Raw genomic sequence first — 24,419 nt, 5'->3', positions numbered from 1 at the left:
AAGGATTCTAACCACTTTTCCTTAAGATCAATCTCAAAGTGCGTTACTGTTTTGTTTTCAACAAAAAAAAAAACAATATGACCTTCTCTCTCATAACAACAAAAAGCTTGACAAACGTGCAGACGACTCGCATTTCATTTATCACAAATACGAGAAAGTCTATGAACCAGTCTAGTTCACAGGTGATATGGGTAATGATGTAACTTCCTGACTCAGCCTACGTGAGGCAGCCCAGTTGGCAAGGCTGCCAAAAGGTGCCATTGGAAATAAACCGTCAGTAGACACGTCACTTTTTGTTCAAGCTAAAATTAATTCGGTATTATGAATATATGAATCAAACAACGACGCGAAGAAACGCTAAAATTGATTTTATCTTGTAAACTATTTTTTGTGACGATGAAAATATATGTAAATAAAAAAATATGTTAGTATGTTCTTTGATGACGAAACTGATAAGTTCAGAGAAGGTTATCAGCACAAAGCACAGCACTTTTCTTTTTATATATGTCCTTCAATATAAACGTTGTATGTAAACCCTTATTCTACCCATGCGAAGTTGAGACGGTTAGCTAGTTTTATAACGCTTTAGTTTTAGTAAAAATAAATAACCATATCAGTGTCGAGAAATTCAAAACCATAATCTATGGCTAAAGGTTAATTTGATTGGACGGTAAAAGTAACACGAGTTAGTAAATTACGAGCAACAGTTGTATTAAAAAAAAAAAAAACATTTCAAAAAGTTTTTCTAGAATATTCTAAAAAATCCTTAACTTTAACTATTCAAAACAGTCGAAAAATCAAGGATAATCAATCAACTGATCCAATCAAAGTAAAATATTATTCGAATCCAGTTCCAAAATTTCAAAACATCCTTGCTATATACATAGGTATAACTTTAGTATATGAATGTAGACACATAACGAAAACGAGTCGGACCAGTTCTGTGTGCACTAAATAATTTTTTTTTGTCCCAACTGATAACCTTGGTACGTTCTGGTGTTATTCAGACATGTTTGTCGCTTATTACTATTTACGGCACATTTTAATTGACGAATTAAATGTGTTCACGAAATTCAATGAAATTGTTCGGTTTTATTAAACCTTGTTGAAATGTCTCGTAATTAAGTTGTATGACGGTCTTGATAAAATATCCCGCTATCATACAATAGGTCAACCTTGAGAATTCTTACTAATGATGTATTCTATAAAAAGGCCCTTGGAAAGTAGATACCCAAAGAAGAACATTATTTCTTTATCGAAATATATTCATCGTGTATTATTTACGCTATATGTCTATTTATTTACGTGATAATTGTGACATAGTTATTCGGCATATAACCTACTCACGCATCTAATCAAAGATGTTAGGATGGAACCATAGACAATATAGTACTTTTTAATAATTTGACATATTCCTAATAAAAAGTTCAAATAAAATCTTTATAAAAGTGTCACGTCTATTGCGTCCCGGTCTGATGTAAGAATAAATGATCAATTTATAAATGACTAATATGAGCGAAATATTCTCAGTAACTTTTGCGTTCATTTTAAACAGGATCCATTAAAACCTTTTTGGCCGATGAGTATGAAACTTATACTTGAAAGTACTGTAGTTTTAATATATTATTTATGGTCAACTGTTAGTCGATAATGCGAATGGTGTTTATCGTTATCCGTTTTTGACGCAAAACTTTAATCTTATGTTCAAAATGACATTCTCAAATCAAATCCACGTTGATTTTTCATGGACTTTATTAGCTCAAAACCAAATAAATATATTATATATGCACTCCAAACATTTTCTTCAAAAAAAGAGAAGGCTTTTGACTAACAAGACAATTACTCTTAATTTGCACACAAAATTTTCATTTCAGTCAACATGTGTTGAGTTTGAATCTCACACGCTTTTATTTTTGTTTAAACATGAAATAAATCTTTTACTATATGGAATAATACACAGCGGGGCCGCCCTCTGTTATACAAGTTGGACCTTCAATACAAAAACCGTGTCATATTGGTTTAGTTAACATCATATTCATTAAATACCAATCCTCCTTGGACTAGTGTAGAGGCGATAACGAGACAGACTTATGTCATACTAGTATTATAAAAGAGACGGAAATAGATAAAACTTGTAGGTTTGAACATCCGTTGTACTATTTTAGTTGGGTCTTTAATTATATCTTTACAAATCCATGAATAAATAATCGTTAGTGCTATAAGATACAAATGAATATTTTTTTTTATATATATATAGAATAGGAAGGTGGACGAGCATATAGCGACGGGCCACCTGATGGTAAGTGGTCACCAAACGCCCTTAGACATTGGCATTGTAAGAAATGTCAACCATCGCTTATAGCCAATGCGCCACCAACCTTGGGAATTAAGATTTTATGTCCCTTGTGCCTGTAATTACACTGGCTCACTCACCCTTCAAACCGGAACACAACAATATTAAGTATTGTTATTGCGGTAGAATATCTGATGAGTGGGTGGTACCTACCCAGACGAGCTTGCACAAAGCCCTACCACCAGTTTTACGGTAGAAGCTCCCAAAAGTATAAATTGAACTTGAAGTGATTTATTTGTGAATATTTTGTGTTATGTATTAATATTACTATTAATAGTATTTACTGACTTATTTGTCTGGAAGCAGGATTACAGGGATGCAAATCTCAAGGTCCTGACTTTACTAATAAATTGTCATTATGTCGCAAACGATATCGTTCGACAGTTTTCTTATTCTAGTAAAACAACAATCCAGTCGCAGTTCCGTCGAAGTTTTATCGGAATAGAATCGAGAATTACTTTTAAAAATGAGTATAATTGGTCTCCGGTTTAAAACAAAGGGGTTTCTGTCAGAATAATTAATAACCGTGCTGAATTAAGAAGTTGGCAGTCTGCGTCTAAACTGTCTCCAGTAGTGTCGATTTGCCGTCCCATCCGATTATAAGAATGAGAGAATAGAGAGTTTACTTATGTTTATTTACACACGTGCAAAAGACACTATAATATCGAAGTAAACAAGTCTTTGCCGAAAAATCGATCAGGAAGACTTTAATATAAATATCTTTAATATACTTATATAGCAACATGGGATGTAATGTATCACATATGTAAAGGAAAAACGTATTAAGTTTAGACCATATACGTACACTAACGCTTTATCTGCGGCATCACTCGTGTCAGAATGGCTAAATACCAATTTCCAAAAATCCTTAGTGCTAATCTACTGTTTAAAATGAACTCGTATGCAAATTTTTGGTACTAGTTTGGGTTGTTCTTAGTCAGTTAGTTATATTAGTTTAAAATCATTTCCTCTATTTAATACATAACAACCATTTTCAGGTTGAAACTGAATTTTGACTAAAAATTTCCAAAGATTCCGCAGAAATATTTAATTTAGATTAATTGGTGATACAGCTTAGTATCCATTTTTGTTTTGGAATGCTCAGAGTAGAATGCGTCTGAAATAACTTAGTCGATATATCTTATCGTGTCTTTGTTTGTTTCTCAGTTCCTCATCAATCTCCATTGTAAAGGAAACAAATGCTTATTTCAGATGCCATTGATCTTATTTTTCCCATTGAATATGTCTTAACATTGCTTCAATCCTGTGCTGTTTCCGTTTGGTATTCGACCTTCAATCGAAACTGAAACGAGTAATGCTTAACAAATTCGTTTATGTAAAAATACATTCCAGTTCGCGGAAAGTGCAGATATTTTTCTTACGCGTAATTCTTCTAAACAATTCTTATTATACATTGTATGTTATTACATGGACTAATATTGAAGTAATTGCCAAACATTCAACATTCAGGATCTGAGACTCTGGTTGGTAGGTAAGTAATCTGAATAGAAGATGTCGTTTTCGGACCCAGGCTAGCTTCAATGAATTTTCATTTGATTAATTTTTAAAGGGCGAAAGGAAGGTAAACGTGAGGAAACTCAACTCTATTCACTAACCCGTATTTGTGCAGCGTGGTGGAATAAGCTCCAAACGATCTTCCCAATAAGATATGAGGCCTTATTACTTTATAAATGTTAAAATTGATTAACATTTAGTAAAAAAACGTTTAGCTTTTGTTTTTCTCCTCGGATTTAATCGTCATAGTATATATAGTTAATGGTGTCAAGCTGGCTTACAACATAAACGTACTCCGGAGACGGTGGGCGGGCGGCATTCTAAAACCGATCCGCCTACGGGACCTCACCGGACTACACTTTTTATCGCTTTATGTGCTTCGAGAAATACAAATAAATCCCACGTTACGGCGTTCACTTCTTAGAAATCTTGAGTGGAACTTTGCCAAATATTGTATATCCGGAGTTACGGAAAAGACATCACATCTTATATCTATGAAGACACGAATTATCTAGTTATGTGCTCTAGTACATGTATAAATAATATTGTTTTATACAAAAGACTAGTTTTCGCCCGCGTGTTATGGTGAGGGGGGCAGGTATAATGTAAAAAAATTAGAATCCTCCCTTGGGACTCAAGCTTGCTTCATGTCAAATTTCATCAAAGACAGACAGTTACTTCCGCATTTGTATAATATTGATACTGTAGCTATGTACCTACAGTGCATATCATATCCGTGTTGCGTTTCGCGTATCGTTCGTCTGACTGAGTATAAGCTTTGAGGAGTTGTTATTGGTGTAAATGTTTCTGGCGTAGTACTGTCAACTCATAATAGGTGGCGTATAGGAGTCGTATTGGATAATTGTTTACAAAAAATAAAGGGGCATTGTGAAAATGAATTCCATCATGAAAGGTACACTTATTTATCGCGTCGAATTGTTTCTTTTAAATTATTCAGATAGTACGTTAAATTTTGTACGATGTGTTCTCTGTGATTTCAACACTGTCAGTACTACCCGATTAATCACCTGATTATAAATAAGTAAGAAATAATGTATCAATTTACTATCATTTTTGTTTCGAGAGGGACACCATTGTATGTAAAATACGTGTTCACAATCACAGCATATTTAACAAATAAATAATAAAGTCTATTTTCTAAGTCTGCCACCAAAATTGCTGAGTATGTGTGAGTGAGCCGTTAAAGTGGTGCTTACCACCGCCTATTGACACTGGCACTTACATAGACGTCTAGTCTAGACGAGTTTGCGTACCATCAGAGGATAAATTTGCTTATTTACCTTCCTTAGATAAACTTAGCTATATTTTTTAAACAAAAACAACTTGTCTAATATTTCACGTCGTTTCATGTCCTGTAGTAAATAGAAATCGGGGTTTAGCTAAAAAATGTTGCAATTCTCGAACAATACAAGAATTTAAGATATTTTTGTAAACAGAGGCGAAAGAAAATATTTTGAGAAACTGCATGACACTACATTCTACAGGCAGTAAGTACAACTTGTGATACACGTTTGTACATATGTTCACCAATAAGCAACAATGTGTTACAAGTAATTTATACATAAAAAATATTATAATTTTTCATCAAAAACAGAAGCGACGACAGTAGAATATTTACGAGTCAGTTCAGTTTTACAGAAATATCACTTAACTTATAAAATATTTATAAAATTTACCTGCATAGTTTGTATTATGGCATACACGTGCTATTTATTTTTCTATATAAAATGGCATTACATACCTACATAAAAACTCGTTAGCTTTACATGTCCTTGTCACCACTTGCCTGATGTAATAAGTGCACACCTACGGCTATACACAGAACCTCGTTAAACTGTCAAACCGAAACTGAATAGGGAAAATACACTCTTAAGATGATACACAAAGGTATGATAATACATTGCACGAATTTACTTATCTATTCCTCAGAAAGTGAGTACAGAAAACGGCAATAAACGTAATATGCGATATGATGGATCTAAGACATATCATGGAATTGTTTCGATTTGATTATGACAAATGGTTCTATTTGCCGCAATGGTAATAACGGTGCTCTGAAATGATAACAGCTTCTATTTTCAAGAAAACCACTGTCCTTCAATGAGTTCAACAGTATCTTCAGTACATACTGTATGTACGCAACAAGTGATAGGATGATATATCTCTATCAAATTTGGTGTACCGCGAATTCCTTAGCAAATAACTTCTACGACCCGAGATCCAAAACTGAAAATCGGTATATCAAGCAAAAAATGTAATTTTTACGCCCAAATACACAGTCTTGTTATCAATAAACTCAAAGATATGTAAATTTGCTTAATAAATGATATGCAAACAAATAAGATAAATTATTCTCGTTTACACTTGACCCATTTTGCCATTCCTAACCTGCTGATTGACCTCACTGATGTCACTTTAGTCGGAAGATTTAAATCGATTCGTGACTTAAGAACTATAATGTAATATATTTCAATTTGTTTAACGTATTTTTTATTTTATTTAATTGCGTCGTTAGTGGTTTGTTTTTAAGGCATGGGTTAAAATCCCGGGCTTAAATAATAAAAGTAACTGTTTTCTGTCGAAAAATTCTCCGGAGCAGTTCGGAGTTCGATGTATTTACTGCCAGTTCTTTAAATCTTAATGTATAGACCATAGAGAAGAAGTTTTTTAATGTATTCTGTATATAAGGGAAATTTGACAGAATTTTTCCTTTTTACATTTTTAGATTTCCATGTATAATTTCACTCGAATCTTGTATGAATTGATTATTATTATAATAATTACTTATTTTACTCAAGATCAAACTGACTTGATTTTACTTTATATATGAATCTAGTTAAACGTTATGCTACTGACTTAATTTTAATGTAAATTTAATGTAAATTCTACTGATAAGAACCGGTAGGAAACTCAGAAGACATAGATAGTTCCAAATTAAATTTTAATATTAATTGATCACGCCATATGAATGTGTCGTTTCCAACATTTGGCTATCACAGCTGCTTTAAGGGCAATGAACGCAGCAATTAGCACGATCTCAATTATAAACAATTCTTATACTCATCGTTAAGCCATTAGTCATTCCAGTCTAAACCATTTCTTATAACATGTATGTACAAATGTATACGTGGTTTTATAACATCAAATACTCTTTATTGTGTACCAAAAAAATAAAAAAATACTGATCCTTTACGACATGAGTTATTGAACCCACGATCTTCGTTTAAAATTCACGCACAATATCCATTGGACCATATCTTCATATGAAGATGATATTTATCTTTTTCGAGAATTGTTGTGTTAAATCATAAAACGGAATCAAATAAATTGAGAATTTAAGGACAGAAATGATGTAACGCTTACGCTGAATTCTGCAATAAATAAAATATTGAACGGCATACAAAATTATAATTGTGGTCACTGAGCGTTAACAAATGTTCGGTCATCCTTAGTCATCGTATTATTTCATTCGCCGAAACTCCTATATATTATATATACCCTCCTTAATGTATATAATATGTATATACCGTTCTTAATTTGCGTGGTCATAACTAAAGATCTTTGTTCCTGTTTAATTACGAGCAACGAGATAGCTGCTTGGGTATGAAAGAGAGGGGTTGTGTGTAAAAATAAATGAAAAGGCAGGCAGACTACGGCGATGATGTCATGCTTGTAAGGCGAATGGCGGTCAAGGTACATACGCGGATCGCGAGATGAATTCATACAAAATTTCGATATATTCGGATATTTAGGATAATAATTCCACCTTTGTTTATATTTCTTTTTCATAAACATCAATGAAACTCAATGATAACAAGAGTTTGTAATGTATTAACATTTCTTCTAAAATATATTTTTATACGAATTAATATTTTTAGGTAGTGAGAAACAATCGATTTGAATACACAGACACGACACCCGAGTCTGGAACAAAACATGTATTAAATTTAGGATGCAATTCACCTTTTGGAATCAAAAGTGTTTACATAAAAATAAAAATCGATTGTCTTTAAAAATATTGTCAACATACACTGCCAATTCGCAATGAATCAGTTGTATAGTCAAACCGAAATATTTTTTTAAATATAAATAGAAACGATTAATAGTACAGGATATAGATCCAAGTCCGAGTCCAACAACTCGAGAACACAAAGCGGCAAGGCAAAAACACGCGAACTTTGTTAAACTCTACATATAACATTCGATAGAAGTCTATATACGTAGATGATAGTAAAGCACCGTGGTTAGTATTCGTTGATTAACCCCCCATTATATATGCTATGGCCAATTTTCCAAACAGGAAAACTTACGTGTTGCGGATATAAGGTAATATTTTGACCGCCAATGTCCATGGGCGGTGGTGAGCAATTACCATCAAGTGGCCTATTGCCCGTTCGCCATTACATATTTGAATTTTATTGGTCTTTAATTTAAAGGAAACATGGTATTAAAAAAAACTCTTAAATAGTCTTTCACAACGTCATCAGATTTGAACTTTTTCCTGATCAGAATTTTTTTAAAAGAAATACCAACGCATAATATATAATGAATATGATGTTTTTGAATTTGGAATTTCATATAATCTGTATTTTATAGAATAGAACTGCAAACCAGCCACTATTAGAAAAATAAACCATATGATTTTGTGATACTTAGTATATCAGGAATACAAAATACAAGAATATATTTATGATTAGAAAAATATACATATGTTATGACGATGAGCATGATGCAGCATAATATGTTAATTTATTTTTTTATAAAAACCTCCTCCGTCCTCTGAGTAGGCGCCTGTGAATGAATGACGCAATCTGCGCCCACGCATCTTACGACATGCAGCCTTTATGGGTAAGGCATTTGGACTATCTACAATGTGGTACGATTTTGTATGCATAATTTCAAATACTACAATGAATAATGTGATCGCTATTATGTCCATTCTATAAAGAAATACAGTTATATATCTACTTCCTGTAAACATTATTCGGGATATAAATGATTTGGTTTTATGAAGGTTGTCCCGGTGTTTTCGTGTACTGTGTATGAATTGTGACAATATTTTTCACATTTTTTTTAATAAACGCAATGACCTGTTTTAGGAATAACGAATGTACCTATTAAGTCTGTCATTTCTTTAACCACCCTTGGGTTATATTCTTTATAATTCAAATACATTAAATCAATTTCTTTTACAAAATTACTAGTTATCGCCCACGGTTTCGCTTGTTTCTCAGGGGTAGGTATTAGTTAAAATAAATTCATACGATTTCAAGCTTGCTTCATACCAAATTTCATCAAAATCGATTTAGTGATTCTGTGAAAGCGTAACTGACAGACAGACTTAGTCACTTCCGCATTTATAATATTAGTATGGACATTTTGTATTTTGAAATAAGAAGCGGATAATTAATTCAACCCTAATAAAACCTTTGCCATTCTACTGCCTTATAGCGTTAATGTAATGTTTTATATATATATTATAATTAATTCTAATTTATTCTTCCGCGTAAATAATTCCTGATCACGTATCATAATAATATTATGTATCTTATTTAAGATTACTTGCCACCAGATGCTTTATCTGAGTAAATAACGCATTATCACATTTTACAGGGTTACCAATAAATACGCAATTAGAAAACAAACACTTTTCAAGTTTTTTAATTTTACAAAATCTATACTTGAGATTCGAAATTAATTTTGGATGTTTGTAACAAAGACTAAAATAATGAATCGATCGTCGAAATTTTACATAAAAGTAACTGGGGACCCGGAACAAAGACATGCATTTTTTAATTTAAAAACACGTTTTTTTAGCTGCAATTTTATTTTATTAATTTATCTATATTTGCTCCTTTGTAACATCGTCGTCATAAATATGGCGAATTTCTGATTCAGAGGTATTAACCGCCCATTAAAAGTAAAGATTTGTTTTCAAAATTATCTAGAACATCTCTTTTGATTTATTTTCATCAAAGCTTAATCAAGTGTTCAGTACTCAATTACGAAAACAGACACGGTCTGATGAAATTAAGTATTAATATATTTAGATAGATAAACGAAGCAAAAAAAAACTCACGAACATACATAAACACACTGGCAAGTACGCACATACAGACACACGCGCGCAAACACTAATACGATTCCCTTAAACTTGAATTCGTGGTGATTGAATTTTTCAAAACCGAAATAATCTTAACAAAACTGTTCGAAAACCAGACCATTCAAATAAAAAGTTAAATCGAATATATGTATACTAGTGGATCATTAAAATCCAATACGAACATCGCGGATAGCATTACACGAACACAAAGTTATTGGGTATTAACCTAATTTCTATTTAATTAAGCTCTCGAACTAATATTTAGTTACAAACTACCGCTTACAACATCTTTGATGTGGCTAGGTTATTTTAGGTTACAAGTTTCATCGGGAGCATAGACTAATAATTGCTAATTATGTAACGTCCAACTTATTTACGATCTTACTACCTTGATATAAAGTACAGTTTACAATAGCAATCTTACAAAAAAACTGTTTGATTAGAGGTGAGTATGAGGTAAGAATTTGTTTGTATGATTTCATAAACTTCAATACACCATCAAATTATTGGGTGTTATTTTGGACTTTAACTCTTGGCATTAGGACGTATTTACATTAGAAATTAGTACAAACGTTTTCTTAGAATTAATAGATTTTCAACCTTATGCATTTGTTTTAAGATATATTGTAGCTAAGAGTGATATAAAATTACTGTTTTTTTAAACATTCGTCCATATAGAATTATCTCCGATCTGCTCTTAGTGTGGCTAATGCATCAGTTTCTCGCTTCGTAATTGGTTAATTAACTTGGCTTGTATTAATCTAAACCTTCATTTACATAATAATATAGAGTTGCTCGACTTACTTGTCATAGTATTAAAATAAGGATAAAGAAAATTTTACCCTCTTTTTTATTTTTAGGCTGTATGTTACATTATCTTTGCCTTTTCCAAGACAATAGTATTATAAATATTAAAATGTCCTTTGATATTGATATTAAAATAAAACTTAAATTAGTAGTAGGTGTCAATAAGTAAAAATTAATACAAAAAAAATAATATGACCTTGCTATATGTATGTACATATATAGTATGACTATTAAAAGTTCGGCATAACGATTTCAACCTACACTTCCGGCGATGGTCATTTAGTCGCTTACAGAGTAAATATATAAATATAAAATACTGAAAACTTCTAATCTCCTCAAAAGTGAGCTGTTTAATGTTCTTATTATTTTAATTATACGATAAATCGATGTATAAACTATGTTAATTACTGTCGGAGCCTCGTCAGTATCAAGCAGACTTCTTTGAGAGCAAGGTGCAATGTCAGTGACAGAGCAGATTGTCTGTTGCATTAAGGGCTGTGGAGAACAAAGAGTAAATTAAAACATATCATTATTATTTATTTTTTAATTTCATTAGGTATTTATATTGTTTAAGTATTAGATGTTTTTTTAAGCTTAATTTGTATGTGCAACGTTTATTTGAAACTTTACTATGATATATAATATGACAAAAGTGTAACTATAAATAGTTACACTTTTGTCATATTAATTTGACGCGCTTAAAAATATAAATAAGTATGTAGTTGTCTAAATGGCATCTAATGATAAAGTAGATGACGACTTTCGCAGGCGACGAGGACTTGGAGATAGGTGAGGATGACGTTAGTTGTTGCTAACACTAAATGATATACGCATAAACTAAATGATATTTTGAGCTCACGATGTTTTCCTTCACCGCCTATAACAAGAATTAAAAACACAATTTAAGCACGGAATTTTTGGTTAAGATTCAAGTGTTCTAACCACTGAGCCATATCGGTTCAACCAGCATAATATATGAGGTTGAAAATTAAAGCTGGCAACCCTATTAGAACATTGTATCCGTTTCAATTCCAATCACGTTCTTGCCCCTCTGAGACACATTGTAAACGAAATGAAAATTCAGCGTGTCGATTCATTCTTTAAAATTTACATTCAATGTTTGCATGTTAACAAAAGCTTCAAATCGTGAGTTCACTTGGCCTTACGTGCATTTAATGACATTGAAATTATCAAAAATCACTCTGTTATTAACTTAATTCAGAATACATGTTCATATCAAGATTTTTAAAATTCGTAATGGCTGTTGCTCTACGAGTTAATATTGCAATGGATGTGTGAGGTAAGGGACTCGTGTGTCCTGTTTCATGCGACCACAAATAGAAAGGCAGACGTAATGGCCTCACGCTGTCATACGCACTAGTAGGGTTTAGTTTTGCCCCTTAAAGAGAGCTCTGCTAGGCATCGGATGCATATTTGAAAACGATACCACAGCCTCTCCGATCCGTCTTGAGAACGGCCATCGCAGGGGTATGAATTCCATATAATCTTGTTCTCTCTTCGCTTCCCTTGCGAAGAAAAAAGTACACATGAATATTTAATCAGTTAAATGATTGCGTCAAATAATGGTGGTAAGCTCCTCTCCTCTGTAAGCCTCCTAGACCACCCATTCTTCAGTTATTCTACCGTCAAGTATTCATACTACGTAATCAACACTGTAGTTACACACAAGGGACATGGTTGGCGATGCTTTGTCAATTGTTGTAATGTACAAGATCGTTAAGCGGAGGTGACTTACCATACCATCCTATTTTCGGGGCAAAAATTATCATGGTATAATTCAACTTATGATAAAGTGATTTGAATGATTTATTTTTAAATATTGGTATATTAACAGTAGATGTATAAATAATAATAAGTTTTAGAGAACTTGTGTGATATTGAAGGTAGGTTCTACTAGAAAAAATCAATTAAAAAAGTAACAAAAATGGGTAGAGATTATAAAAAACGCCTAGGCCTCCTCAGATAAGGAGCTTACAAGACCTATACGCTACTGCTTCAATCACTATATCAAGAGAGGTGCATGGTATGACTGCGAAATAGAGATGAAAAGGCCCGAAACATTTTCTCGTTGAAGCTCCATTCCGATTCTCGCGGCCGATGTACCTTCCTATATATATATGTATATAAGACAAAGTAAATAACATGGGATGTTACGTATTTTAAGCATTTTATATTACGAATATATTTATTGCATTTTAATAATTTCAATCGGTTTCTTAAATACATAAATATCAGTAATATATAAATAAAGCATTACATACAATGTTACGATAACCGTGACACAGTAATACAACCCGCTGTTACCAGATTTGGTGACCACAGCTGTTTAATCAATGTCACGTAATATATTTATGTTACGGCGTGCTTACTTATGTTTCACTAAATAACAATTAAAATATTTTTAATTAAAATAATATCTAAGTACTAAAAATACTTTCATTTGTGCCAAGAAATATTCTTCATGTTATATAAATAGACGAAGATAAAATAGTAATTTTTTCTTGTCTGTTTTTCGAACGATTTTTTTTTGTATTGTTTCGTAATTGTTGATGAGCTTTATTATTATCAATAAAAGCAAATTGGAACTAAGTAGAAAATAATGTTCGGAGCATGCAAATTCATATATATTTCCTCATATTTTCATGACTATGATCCACTTTCGACAACTGGAAGAATACTAGTTAAAATCAATGGCAATAAAGAATGGTTAATATTTCTTACAGCGCCAATGCCTATGTGCGATTGTGACTATTTACCATTAGTTGGTAAATATTTATAGTTTTTTATTATTTTTACAATTACTAGCATATATAATATAAAACGACAAGGAAATGTCAGCTTATGACCTGTATAGCTTTCACCAATAAAAAATACAATTTACTCTTGTATCCGGGAAAGGCGCCTGCGTTATATTATCAAGTCGGATGCGTGGGTGTCACCAGTCTAATCCTACCTCAGATAACTTGCATACAAAACGCCTAAGAACCTGTATAAATTGATTTTCCCCTACTGGAGAGATATCTGTCGCTAATATTATATTCTGGGCTAACATGACGGCGCTTGCAGGCTGCTTGTGAAATACATTGCAATTCAAATCGTTTACCGATTAAAAGCGATTGTGTAGTTTTCGTTATGAGATTATACAAAGAAATTAATCCCTTTGGATTTTAAGATTTTAACTGACGGTAAAGAATAGTATGTATATAAATGAAGGAGAGCCACGATGGTTCAGAGGGCAGGTTGATTTTAACCGAAGGTCGGGGGTTCAAATCCGACAAGAACCACTGAGATTTCATGTGATATTTTTTTAATTCAACTCGTAATTAATGATGAAAGAAAACATTACACTAACTTGCATGTGTGGAATAAAATCTGCCACATTTGTATCGACCAGCCCGCACTGGTAGATTATCTTACTTAAGGGAGAGGAGGCCTTCTTCCTTAGGACATATTACACAGGCGTTTTATGTTTGTGATAATTGCCTAACTGTGACATCAATTCCATCGCGAACAAAGAAATTTGGCAACTCCTTTCTTTGTCGCACTTCCAAAAAATGGAATTCCTTACCAGCTCACGTGTTCCCCTCCTCTTACAACCCGGGTTCCTTCAAACGAGGCGTGAAGAGGCATCTTGCGGGCCGGCAAGGCGAAGGCGGCTAGTGCAGAACGTTTTTCCCGTCTGTACTGGCCGTCGTCGCGTTTGGACTCTACTACCACTTACCATCAGGTGGAGTAGAGTCATTTGCCCTCCCGGCGAATATAAAAAAATAATTATTAATAATTAATAATTAGCCTACAATGATATATTTTAAACTCTAAATCCTCATATATAAAAAAAGTTATAATAACATAAACCCTGTCACCTTTTTTCAGGTAAAACACATAAATCATGGCCACAAAATCGTACAGCAAGCACAAGGAGTACAAAGAGTATTCCAGCAGCAGAGGCAATGTGCCCTACACCGACGAACAATTCGGTACGTACCAATTTATGCCTATAACTTTAAATTTTAAGAAATTTTTAATCGTTGGGAATTCGATAAATATTGACGAAATCATCACGATCTTGGGATCTCACCCAGAATCTGCTTTTTTCAAGCAGTAAGAGCTTACTTGCGTCAATTCAAGGACAACTTTGTTTATTTATATTTATTCGTGACGTTGGAATCTTTAGATACCAGATAAATATTTTGTAACGTAACTATAAATCCACATAATTTATTCATAATTTATTTATGTTTAGAATAATTGGTTATACCCAAGGCTTCGCCTGCTCTTTGTTGTCGTCGCTATTTGTTACAAATAAACATTTAGTTTTTACTGCGCTTACATTATAGTCCAGAAAAATTAGCGATCAACCTCGGAATGAGAGATAATAAGCTGAAAAATCGTATACACCTTCATTTTGGTGTTCTAAAAGTTGTGTAGAAGTCTCATAAAATCTGTATTTCTATAGCACCAATAATGCTAACATCTATTAAAAAAATATAGAGCATAAAATTTGCAAATTTTATTTTAAACATTTCATGCTCTCAACCGTTTTTGATATAGAGGGCAGCGCTCTGTCTGAGCCTACAGGGCTCTTTTATCTTATAGAAAAAACTGAGTCAGTTGGGTGAACCTAGCAAATTTTTGTAGTAAGTTCTATTTTTTAAATAGCGCGCGCAGTTATATTACAGCGACTGAATGCATATTCATAGTTATAGAACAAATTAAGCATACTTTTGAAGACATGCGTATTCTGATCCCTTAAGTGGACTCCCAACATCTAATTTGAGTCTAAATACTCGATGTCCGAAACCGTCGACACTGTCAAGGCATAAAGGCTCAACAATACCCTTTGAAGATTAATATTTATGGTTTTTCGCCACAGATATGATAAAATCCGAACTATTACCGAAAGGCAGTAAGCTGGACTCGCTAGGTCGAAGTGGTGTGGGTACCAGAGAATACCATTACGAATACAAAGAGGAAAAATTACCTTCTGGCAAGTATGATAGGAAAGATTTGCACACTGTTGAGGTAAGAATAATTCAAGATGTATTTTAATCATTCTAGAAAGGCAAAACTGTAAATGGAACACTCAATGATAAGTATTCACCTCTGCCCATAAATATTGCCATTGCAAAAAATATAAACCAATCCTAAATCAATTTACCATCAACAATGCAATCGAGGATATTAGTCCTTGTGCCTATAATTACAAAAGCTCCTTCATCTTTCTAACTTGAACACAGCAATATCACTGTATTTATTTTATTAATTGTTTCAAGATTGTCAATTTACGCAAAACATCGAATCTAAAAAAATCAAAATAGTAAATCACTTCTAGTAACAAGATTTAAGTATACATTATTTATAATTTATAGTAGAAAGGCCGACAAGTATTTGGGCCAATCGAAGACACACATTGATATACATATACCTGTGTATGCCATCTGAGAAGCACTTATATTATGTTACTTATATCGCTTATTCAAATCTGTTAAATATAGTAGCTCCCAAGTCCCACTTTACAACTTTATATCGCAAATATGGAAACTAAACGTTTTGTCCCCTGTGCTTGTCTCAATCCTAATCTGACGATCGATTTGATGAAAACTTGTGGTCATTTCACTTTACATCGACAACATTTTATCTAAGTATTTAACACTCAATGAACTAGGATCACGATTTGTTTTTTTTTTTTTTTTTGAAACAGAAAGTATTATATGTTAATCCTCAATTTTAGGAATACACAATCCCTCCCAAGACGGTACCAAAGGCTTCTGAGTCTAGCTCTTACTACTACGAAAGGGAAGAGAGGGAACTGCCCTCTATTACGACTGGAAGTAGGACATATAACTATGAGACAACTGGCACGAGTCCAACACCAGGTAAGAGTAAAATGTAATTTATCATCCTTAGTAGAGAATGCATAACATATTTTTTTATTTGAATGTTATTATATTAACTGTTCAAATGTCAAAATGCATTATGCCCAAAAAAGAGACAAAACCACCGATGATGATTTAAGCTCGAATTAAGCACTTGATAAAGTCACCAATCCATTTGTATGTAGATAGAAGGTAACATAATATGTCAGAAATCACATAGCCAAGAATATACTAATAGAGAAAAACGTTTGTACGCTTTTGAATTAAGACCTTAAACATTATATTTCAGGGTATTCGAAAGTAAAAAACTCTAAGGTGACGAAGGAAATGACTCAGAACGTAGAAGAGTTAGACTCGCTGCTCGACGACCTACAAAAGGACCAGGAACGACAGCTTTACAAGAGTGAGTTTCGTTACTGTTTAATACGTGACATCATATTAAAAGTAATATATCGTTTGTACATACCAAATACCTGAGAGCCGAGATCGTCTAGATGTTAGAACCTCTTGCTTATAGTAAAGATGAACACGTTGAATGACTAAATAATTAATCTCATGATTACCGGTGAAGGAAAATTTTCGTGAGGAAACCTACATTGCTTTCAAACGTGAAACCCCAACGTATTGAGGGAGCGTAGGTAAATAGTGAAGTCAAGGTACAATACATTCCTCTTAAGGAAACTGTTTGAAACTGCTGTTCCACTGCTGAAGGCGTCTGAATTTCATATCAGCCAAAAGACGTCCACTGCTGGACAAAGGCCTCCCCCAAGGATTTCCACGTTGGCCGGTCTTTGGGGGGATATGCTATAATCGCCACGCTTGGCAGACGGGTTGGCGATCGCAGTAAGTTAGTCATAGTACTCAGAAAGACGCTGCTGCCCGTTCTCTGGTGTATATTCCCTCGGGTCGACTTCTACGCCCCCCACGGGATGAGATGGGGTGGTGATACTCGTCGCCGTCACCACACGGCAAGTCTGAATTTACTAGAATCTATTATCTAACATATCAGATCCCCGGCGCCATATGAATATCAGCTCATGATGGATTATCATATGAACCCGCGATCTGCGTCCTTTCCGTTCTCTTCGGAAATTGTTAATGAATTTAGACAAAAACACATGAAGTTAGAAGAAGAGGAAATCAATTCATTATATACGATAACAGACCAAACCTTGTTTATATTCCAGGTGGATACACTTCCGATACAGCTGAAAGCACGTCATTCGACTACAGGAAAGGGTAAGTCTTATCCACGATATCAACCCGGAGTTCGGAAGTTGAACATGTATACAATCTCGTACCTCGGAAAGCCGTTAGTCCAGCGCCTGAACTCCTCGCGAGTGTCAGATTACCGTTTCAACGGAGACACCTTTATCTGTATGCTTGCATGTATGTTCGTTTGTTTGTGTAGGTGTATGTAGTGTATTACTATTTCTCCTTGGCAATTGTCTAGTTGAGATTGGCCACCGTCTTCGATATTTGGACATGACGACCTTATTAATTATTAACTGGGTTACCTTTATAAATGAGCTTCACACTTTCTTCGACTGGTAAATGTGTAAACTATCTAAAAGAGCATAAGGCTGTACCATCAAAAATTATTTAGTTAAGAATTACTTTGGGTGTTAAATGATATTAAACATAAGACATTTAATCCACGCTGTCATTATTGTCATCGCCCATGTCCAGCACGCCCGCGAAGGCTCCGTCCAGCGGCTACTCGACCCTCAAGCACGAGGAGCGCGTGGAATCCTCGTCGTGGGGGGTCGCCCCCGCCCCTGCACTCTCGCGCTCCGTGGAGCGAGTGGAGTCGTCGTCGTGGGGGGTCGCCCCCGCGCCCGCTCCCGCACCCACCATCTCTCGCTCCGTCGATGTGAGACAACAACTCTACAGGGAGGAGAAGACAGGTACGCAACATGACTGAACACAATCTAGGTCCCTTGAACAATACACATTGACGGATCCGGGGTATTTTTAAAGAAATTTCTTGAAAAGTTTAAGCACGATTTGATTTCTTCTTCATTTTCTTTCAGACGAAGACAATGTCAATAAAAATAAAAACATATATTAGCACTTCTCATTGATTTCTCGGGAGCCTTTGAGACTCCATTAACGCCCAGCTACAAAACAAATGAGATTGGAATAGTTGATGTGATGATCGATCGTTAAGATTTTGTATGGAGGGGGGGGCACTGTCCTTTGCTCTATGCTTTTGATTACATGCGAATCAATAATTAGTACACAAGACTCAACGACAATTTCTTCTAACTATATTTGATATTTAGAAAGAGAAAGTAAACAGTCTTAATGCAGCAATACTCGTAACACGTAACAATACATCAAAATGTCAAGAACGATATTCGTATTGCTAACTTGGTAAAGGTCACAGACAAATGCATCGTGTACTTTATACTATACATATATTTACTGTATTATTCCAATGGTGGGTTTATGTCCAAGGCTCCTAAATGTTTTCCATGACACTACAATCACCAGCTCCTTAGAAATATACTTTAACTTATTGAACCAACGGCTATCTGATATGCTGTATATTTTTGGTTAAACCCTAGCTATATGAAATAGAGATTTTTCTATTTCGTTGGAGGGGCGATAAAAGAGAAATGTGAGAAGTTATGGCAGAGTCTTGTGCAAAGTATTGCTTTACTCTTATCTTCTGATATATTTTGGCACAGTTCCAGTTATGCGGACATACTCGTATAACAAGTCTCCCAGTAATAAAAGGCACCGTTACTGTATTGCAGCGGAGTCCCGCGCGCCGCAGTCGGCGGGCGCCGGGTGCGCGCACTGCCACCACTCGGCCTCCAGCGCCACCGTGAGTGATCCTAATTAATGATTCTACTTTCAATTTACCTGAACATCCCTGTGTGTGTTTGACACAGGCCTCTTCCAACTGCTCATACCATGTTTTTTAGCAAATTTACTCCGTCAATTTTGGCCATAACGCTGATCAGGAATAATGGTAACGATTTGTCATTCAGCACTGCTGCAAGTGCCGGTATAAATACGTATACAATATTTCCTTCCAGCTCTCTCGCTCGGGGACGCCTATGAACAAGGTGACCACGACGGTAAAGACGTACACATACGAGGTGCCAGCTGACCAGGACCCCACCACCGTACCCATACCCACCGACCACCACTACACCGAGCACCACCACCTTGAGTGAGTACAATGCAAATATATTTCATTTTACACACAACATGAGAAAAATTAACACCAAATACAGAAAAAGGTGGTACGAAAAGTTATAAATATTTTACAGATTGAATGCTTAGGGGAGTTTTTCTGTGGAACTATTTCAGTAATTTCGGAGTTTGGAAGCTGGGCAGTGTATACCCTCAGGAAGCATATAAAGCTCTTAATCCTGGGAATAGAACCTTGTGTTTGCGCACTCAAATCTACACTTTAATATATTCCGCGCAGTTGATAAGTCTCCTTTGAGAATCGCCGCAGTGGCTAATAGCGGTCAGAACAACAGCAAAAAAAAATACATTAATCTCCATGTGTGTGTGTGTCTCCCAGCAGTTCCACGACGAGCAGCCCCGCCCCGGCACCCCCAGTCGGCGGTTGCCAGCACTGCTCGCATTGCAACACCAGGCTCATCTCGCAATACCGCTCGACCCACACCACTGACGGTCAGTAACACTCAGGTCATTATGGTAAAGTGACGAGAAATCCCGAGTCCTACCGACAAAGTATAATTAAAAAAACTTTTTAAAATCGTACTTGTAGGTAAGGAACGTTAGTGCCCACAAATGTCTCACTTCTGGTTAAATACACAATAAAGTTTCTCCACGACCGCTTAACGTCGAGTACGAGATGAATTATAAAAAAAAATGAAAACTCATCATCGTTTGGATTTGACCCCACGATCTTCGGTTAAGGTTCCAGTTTTCCGTTCACTAGGCAACTCGTACTCGTACCCTTATTGACTAATATACTAAGGTATGAATGTCATACTTCTGACAATATGACATAAATGTAATTAAAAGCGTATCTGTCCGCAGATCACTCCAGCGAGCGCGTGTTGCTGGCTCCGCCCACGCACGAGCCGCACAATGGACACGGCTCTTATGTGAGTAATGTTTATTCATATGACGAGCTGATTGGACATTGCATTGTAAACATTCAACACAATCCAACAGGGAGCAGATAAAATAAACAGGTAGCATCGAGATAAGCATAGTATAAGAAATTAAATTGCAATAAATAAATTAATGTCGTGGAACATTTGGAACACATGTACAGTAACAGTAACAGCCTGTGAATGTCCCACTGCTGGGCTAAGGCCTCCTCTCCCTTTTGAGGAGAAGGTTTGGAGCTTATTCCACCACGCTGCTCCAATCCGGGATGGTAGAATTCACATGCGGCATAATTTCACAGAAATTAGACTCATGCAAGTTTCTTCACGATGTTTTCCTTCACCGTCAAGCATGAGATGAATTATAATCACAAATTAAGCACATGAAAATTCAGTGGTGCTTGCCCGGGTTTGAACCCACGATCGTTGGTTAAGATTCACGCGTTCTAACCACTAGGCCATCTCGGCTTTGTTGGAACAAATGTGTATTTTTGTAATGGAGCAGGTTTTTTGTACTCGCCGCTAGATGGCGCTACAATTTATAATACATCAACTTGTATAACGCCCGCCGAGTTTTTCTAGAATATATATAACGAAACAGATATAACTGATATATATAATTGATTGATGCACGTAATCGATCCCACAGGGTCCATCAACGTACAAGTACAGCGAGACGACATACTCGTCGCACGAGGCGCCACGGCTTTCCTCCCCCTCTCCGACCCTTTCTCCCTCCCCCGCGCCATTCCCTCGCGCCGTCACCCCCTCCGGAGGCACGCAGCAACCCCCCAAGAGACTCGATGACCTGCTCGCTGAGTTCCCTGAAGCGGTAAGTACGATGTAACAAAACGTGCCTTAGAAAAATTGAAGTGATCATTTTGACATTTATTTGAAAACCGAATCGATACTTAACACGTGAATTTAAAAAGAAACCCTTTGAAGAGATTTCCCATCCAAGATCCCATGAAGAGATTTAATTAATAATAATTAGTAATTTACATTTCGACAAATATTATTATTAGTATAAATGGCTAGTTTGATGTTAGCAGTATGAGGTACGGGTACCTCTAATGCTCTGTTAATGCAATACAATGTGAAAATGCGATTCCTTATTTTGGTGTCGCGCATTTATTTGGTCTAAATATGCAATTTTTATTTATTTTTATCACTTAAGTAATACTATTCTAAAGTTTTATAAAGTGTTAAAAACAGCAACCAAATAAATATTATCATCTAAATAAAAAAAATTATAGATAGTTTTATAATATTGCAATATTTTTTTAATTTATTTCCCTACCAATTCCAGAGATTCCCCACACAACCAGACGGCGTGGTGCGACGCAAGGTGGAGGTGACTCAGGGCTCGCACAGCGCTCTCAGGGATGGTACCAACGCCAACAACGCCATAAACGCGAACAACACTAGCACCAAGCACACTCCCCCCGTAGTGGGCAGCAAGAACGTTGCCGGACCAGCAGTGTACTACCCACCTGGACATACGCCCTTCGCCAAGAAGGACGAGCCCGCTGGAGGATATCAGTCTAGCGTTAGTATTCATATTTATTTATCCTTTTATTATATATCAAATTAAATTCAGCCCTTGGATTTTGCGGTAATTGGGCGGGGAAAACATATCGGTATTATCTATTTATCATTTAGTTATTAACCCCCTAAAAGCTAAAGTATAATGTTATATTTATTGTTTGGTAGCACATTATTCATTATTTCTTTTAATCCTAGTATCCCTTTGTCAAAAAAGACGTTATTATAGTTTGTTTGCTAATCTGCTGTAATTCATCTTTGTTCCCCCATGCACACCACAGACAACTTCCTGACATCATTAATGTCCTTCCTTTAAAATCCAAATAATCTTATTCATGAAAACGTTTACAAGTACTTTACACAGCGTCAATTATGAAGATTAAAAATTACACATAAAAATACTACCGGGCCGGAATGTAGATTATATGTAATAAATACACCAGTAGAAGTAATAAATTTTATTCTTTTTTAATATTAATTATCTTTAATATAATAACTTATGAGATATTTTAAATTTAAATAAAACAAAATATCGTATATTGCTAAATAGATGACAATCGTTCAGTTCTCCTTTTTTTAAATATACGCGAGAAAACTATTTTTTTAACTTTATTACCAAACAATACCAATAACGTTCTGAAACCGATCATATTTATATTAAATCAAATACAATATAGAAATGTGTAATTTTTAAATATATTAAGTGAAGTATTTAACATATAGAAATGAACCGGGAAACTAAATAACGAAAAAGAAAAACGTTTATACGTAGTAATTGTAATCACCGCAGGCGATGATGGCCGGCGGCGGCGCGTACGCGTCGGGGCGCGGCATGTACGAGTACGAGGCCGGATCGCGCAGCAAGGAGAAGCACTCCGAGAAGAAGACCGCCGTGCCCATCTGTCTGCCGCTGTGCTGCGCCATGCCCTGCGTCATCATGTGACGCGCCAGCTGATCCGATTTAAACAAACGACTGAGATATCAGTTACAGCGAAAAATATTTTTAACACTTTCATTTTTCATTATAAAAAGTAAATACTTTATTATCCTAAGTATTTTAGGATCAACCTCAAATAATAGAATTCACCGAAACAATAATTTTATGAAAACCTTTAAAAATAGCTCTACAGTTGCAATTGTTCTAATTATTTTATATAATATATTGTAACTAAATTGTTTTGATAAACTAATTGTTAGTTTGAATGAAACTTTTGTTTCATTAAAATTTATACAAATTTAATTGGAGTTACTTGTAGTTTTAAGACAGGTTTTTTTATACATATGATTGAAAATTACAGAGTAATTGTAAACAGAGTGATGTTTTTTTGCTCAAAACAAACAAAAAGCATTTTATTATGACAATAATGTTAAACATATTCATAGAACAATTTAAGAAATATTTAAAACAATACGAATAATTACAAATACCCAAGTTACATATTTAATATTTGTAAATATGTAATTTAGTAATAATAAAAAAAATTATACGGTATATGATTTATGTATCAATATATTTCTCTTAAATAATGTTCATGTATTTATTAAAGTGAAGTGTTTATTTGAACAATAAATTAAATCAAAATTCGATAAAAATAAACAAATCTAATTTTGTAACAACTATTATAATTCGATTAAATTAATAGACAATATATTTTACTTATATTCATTCTGTTATATTTGTTACTAGTTTAAGTGATTTCGTCATAAACATAAGTTTTCGTAAAGTGAGAACTGAACGATGCAATCAACTAACAATAATAATTGTGCCATTAATGATATTGTAATGTAAGCGCCTCGTGTTGTCTTACGTGTATAAATGATATATTTTTTGAATAATAAATCTATTAACTGATTAATCGTTTCATTTATTTTATTAAACCATAAGCAATTGGTACAGAGTAAGGTAAGTACACCTTCACATAGGAAATCCGATACATACGAAAAAAATGTTAATACCTAATTGAATTATTTTTATTAATCAATTATATGTATTTTAACATTCAAATTTATGTGTTGAAATATTGCTACAATGCCGTACTTGAACCTAAAGTCTGCAAAAGTACTACTTGACAGCA

At 34.6% G+C, this 24,419-nt stretch overlaps 1 protein-coding gene across 2 annotated transcripts in view; it reads left to right on the top strand.

Annotated features, from left to right (window-relative positions):
* LOC126777980 (mucin-5AC) overlaps positions 1-24,196 on the top strand; it is a 33,162-nt gene extending 8,966 nt beyond the window's left edge. The window contains exons 2-14 of one of the 2 annotated variants that reach the window (XM_050501348.1): positions 14,694-14,797; positions 15,694-15,842; positions 16,552-16,696; positions 16,986-17,099; positions 17,884-17,935; positions 18,386-18,603; positions 19,459-19,529; positions 19,744-19,880; positions 20,244-20,353; positions 20,726-20,793; positions 21,449-21,631; positions 22,109-22,348; positions 23,135-24,196. In XM_050501348.1, coding sequence (XP_050357305.1) covers positions 14,710-14,797; positions 15,694-15,842; positions 16,552-16,696; positions 16,986-17,099; positions 17,884-17,935; positions 18,386-18,603; positions 19,459-19,529; positions 19,744-19,880; positions 20,244-20,353; positions 20,726-20,793; positions 21,449-21,631; positions 22,109-22,348; positions 23,135-23,287 — 1,728 coding nt within the window. In that variant the 5' untranslated portion in view covers positions 14,694-14,709 and the 3' untranslated portion in view covers positions 23,288-24,196. Of the gene's footprint in view, positions 1-14,693; positions 14,798-15,693; positions 15,843-16,551; positions 16,697-16,985; positions 17,100-17,883; positions 17,936-18,385; positions 18,604-19,458; positions 19,530-19,743; positions 19,881-20,240; positions 20,354-20,725; positions 20,794-21,448; positions 21,632-22,108; positions 22,349-23,134 lie in introns of both variants that reach the window. The other variant, XM_050501347.1, reaches the window with a different exon arrangement.
* Positions 24,197-24,419: the final 223 nt, after the last annotated feature.

The sequence above is a fragment of the Nymphalis io genome, chromosome 24, assembly GCF_905147045.1.
Source record: "Nymphalis io chromosome 24, ilAglIoxx1.1, whole genome shotgun sequence".
NCBI lineage: Eukaryota > Metazoa > Arthropoda > Insecta > Lepidoptera > Nymphalidae > Nymphalis > Nymphalis io.
This window is presented reverse-complemented; position numbering and strand designations above follow the sequence as displayed.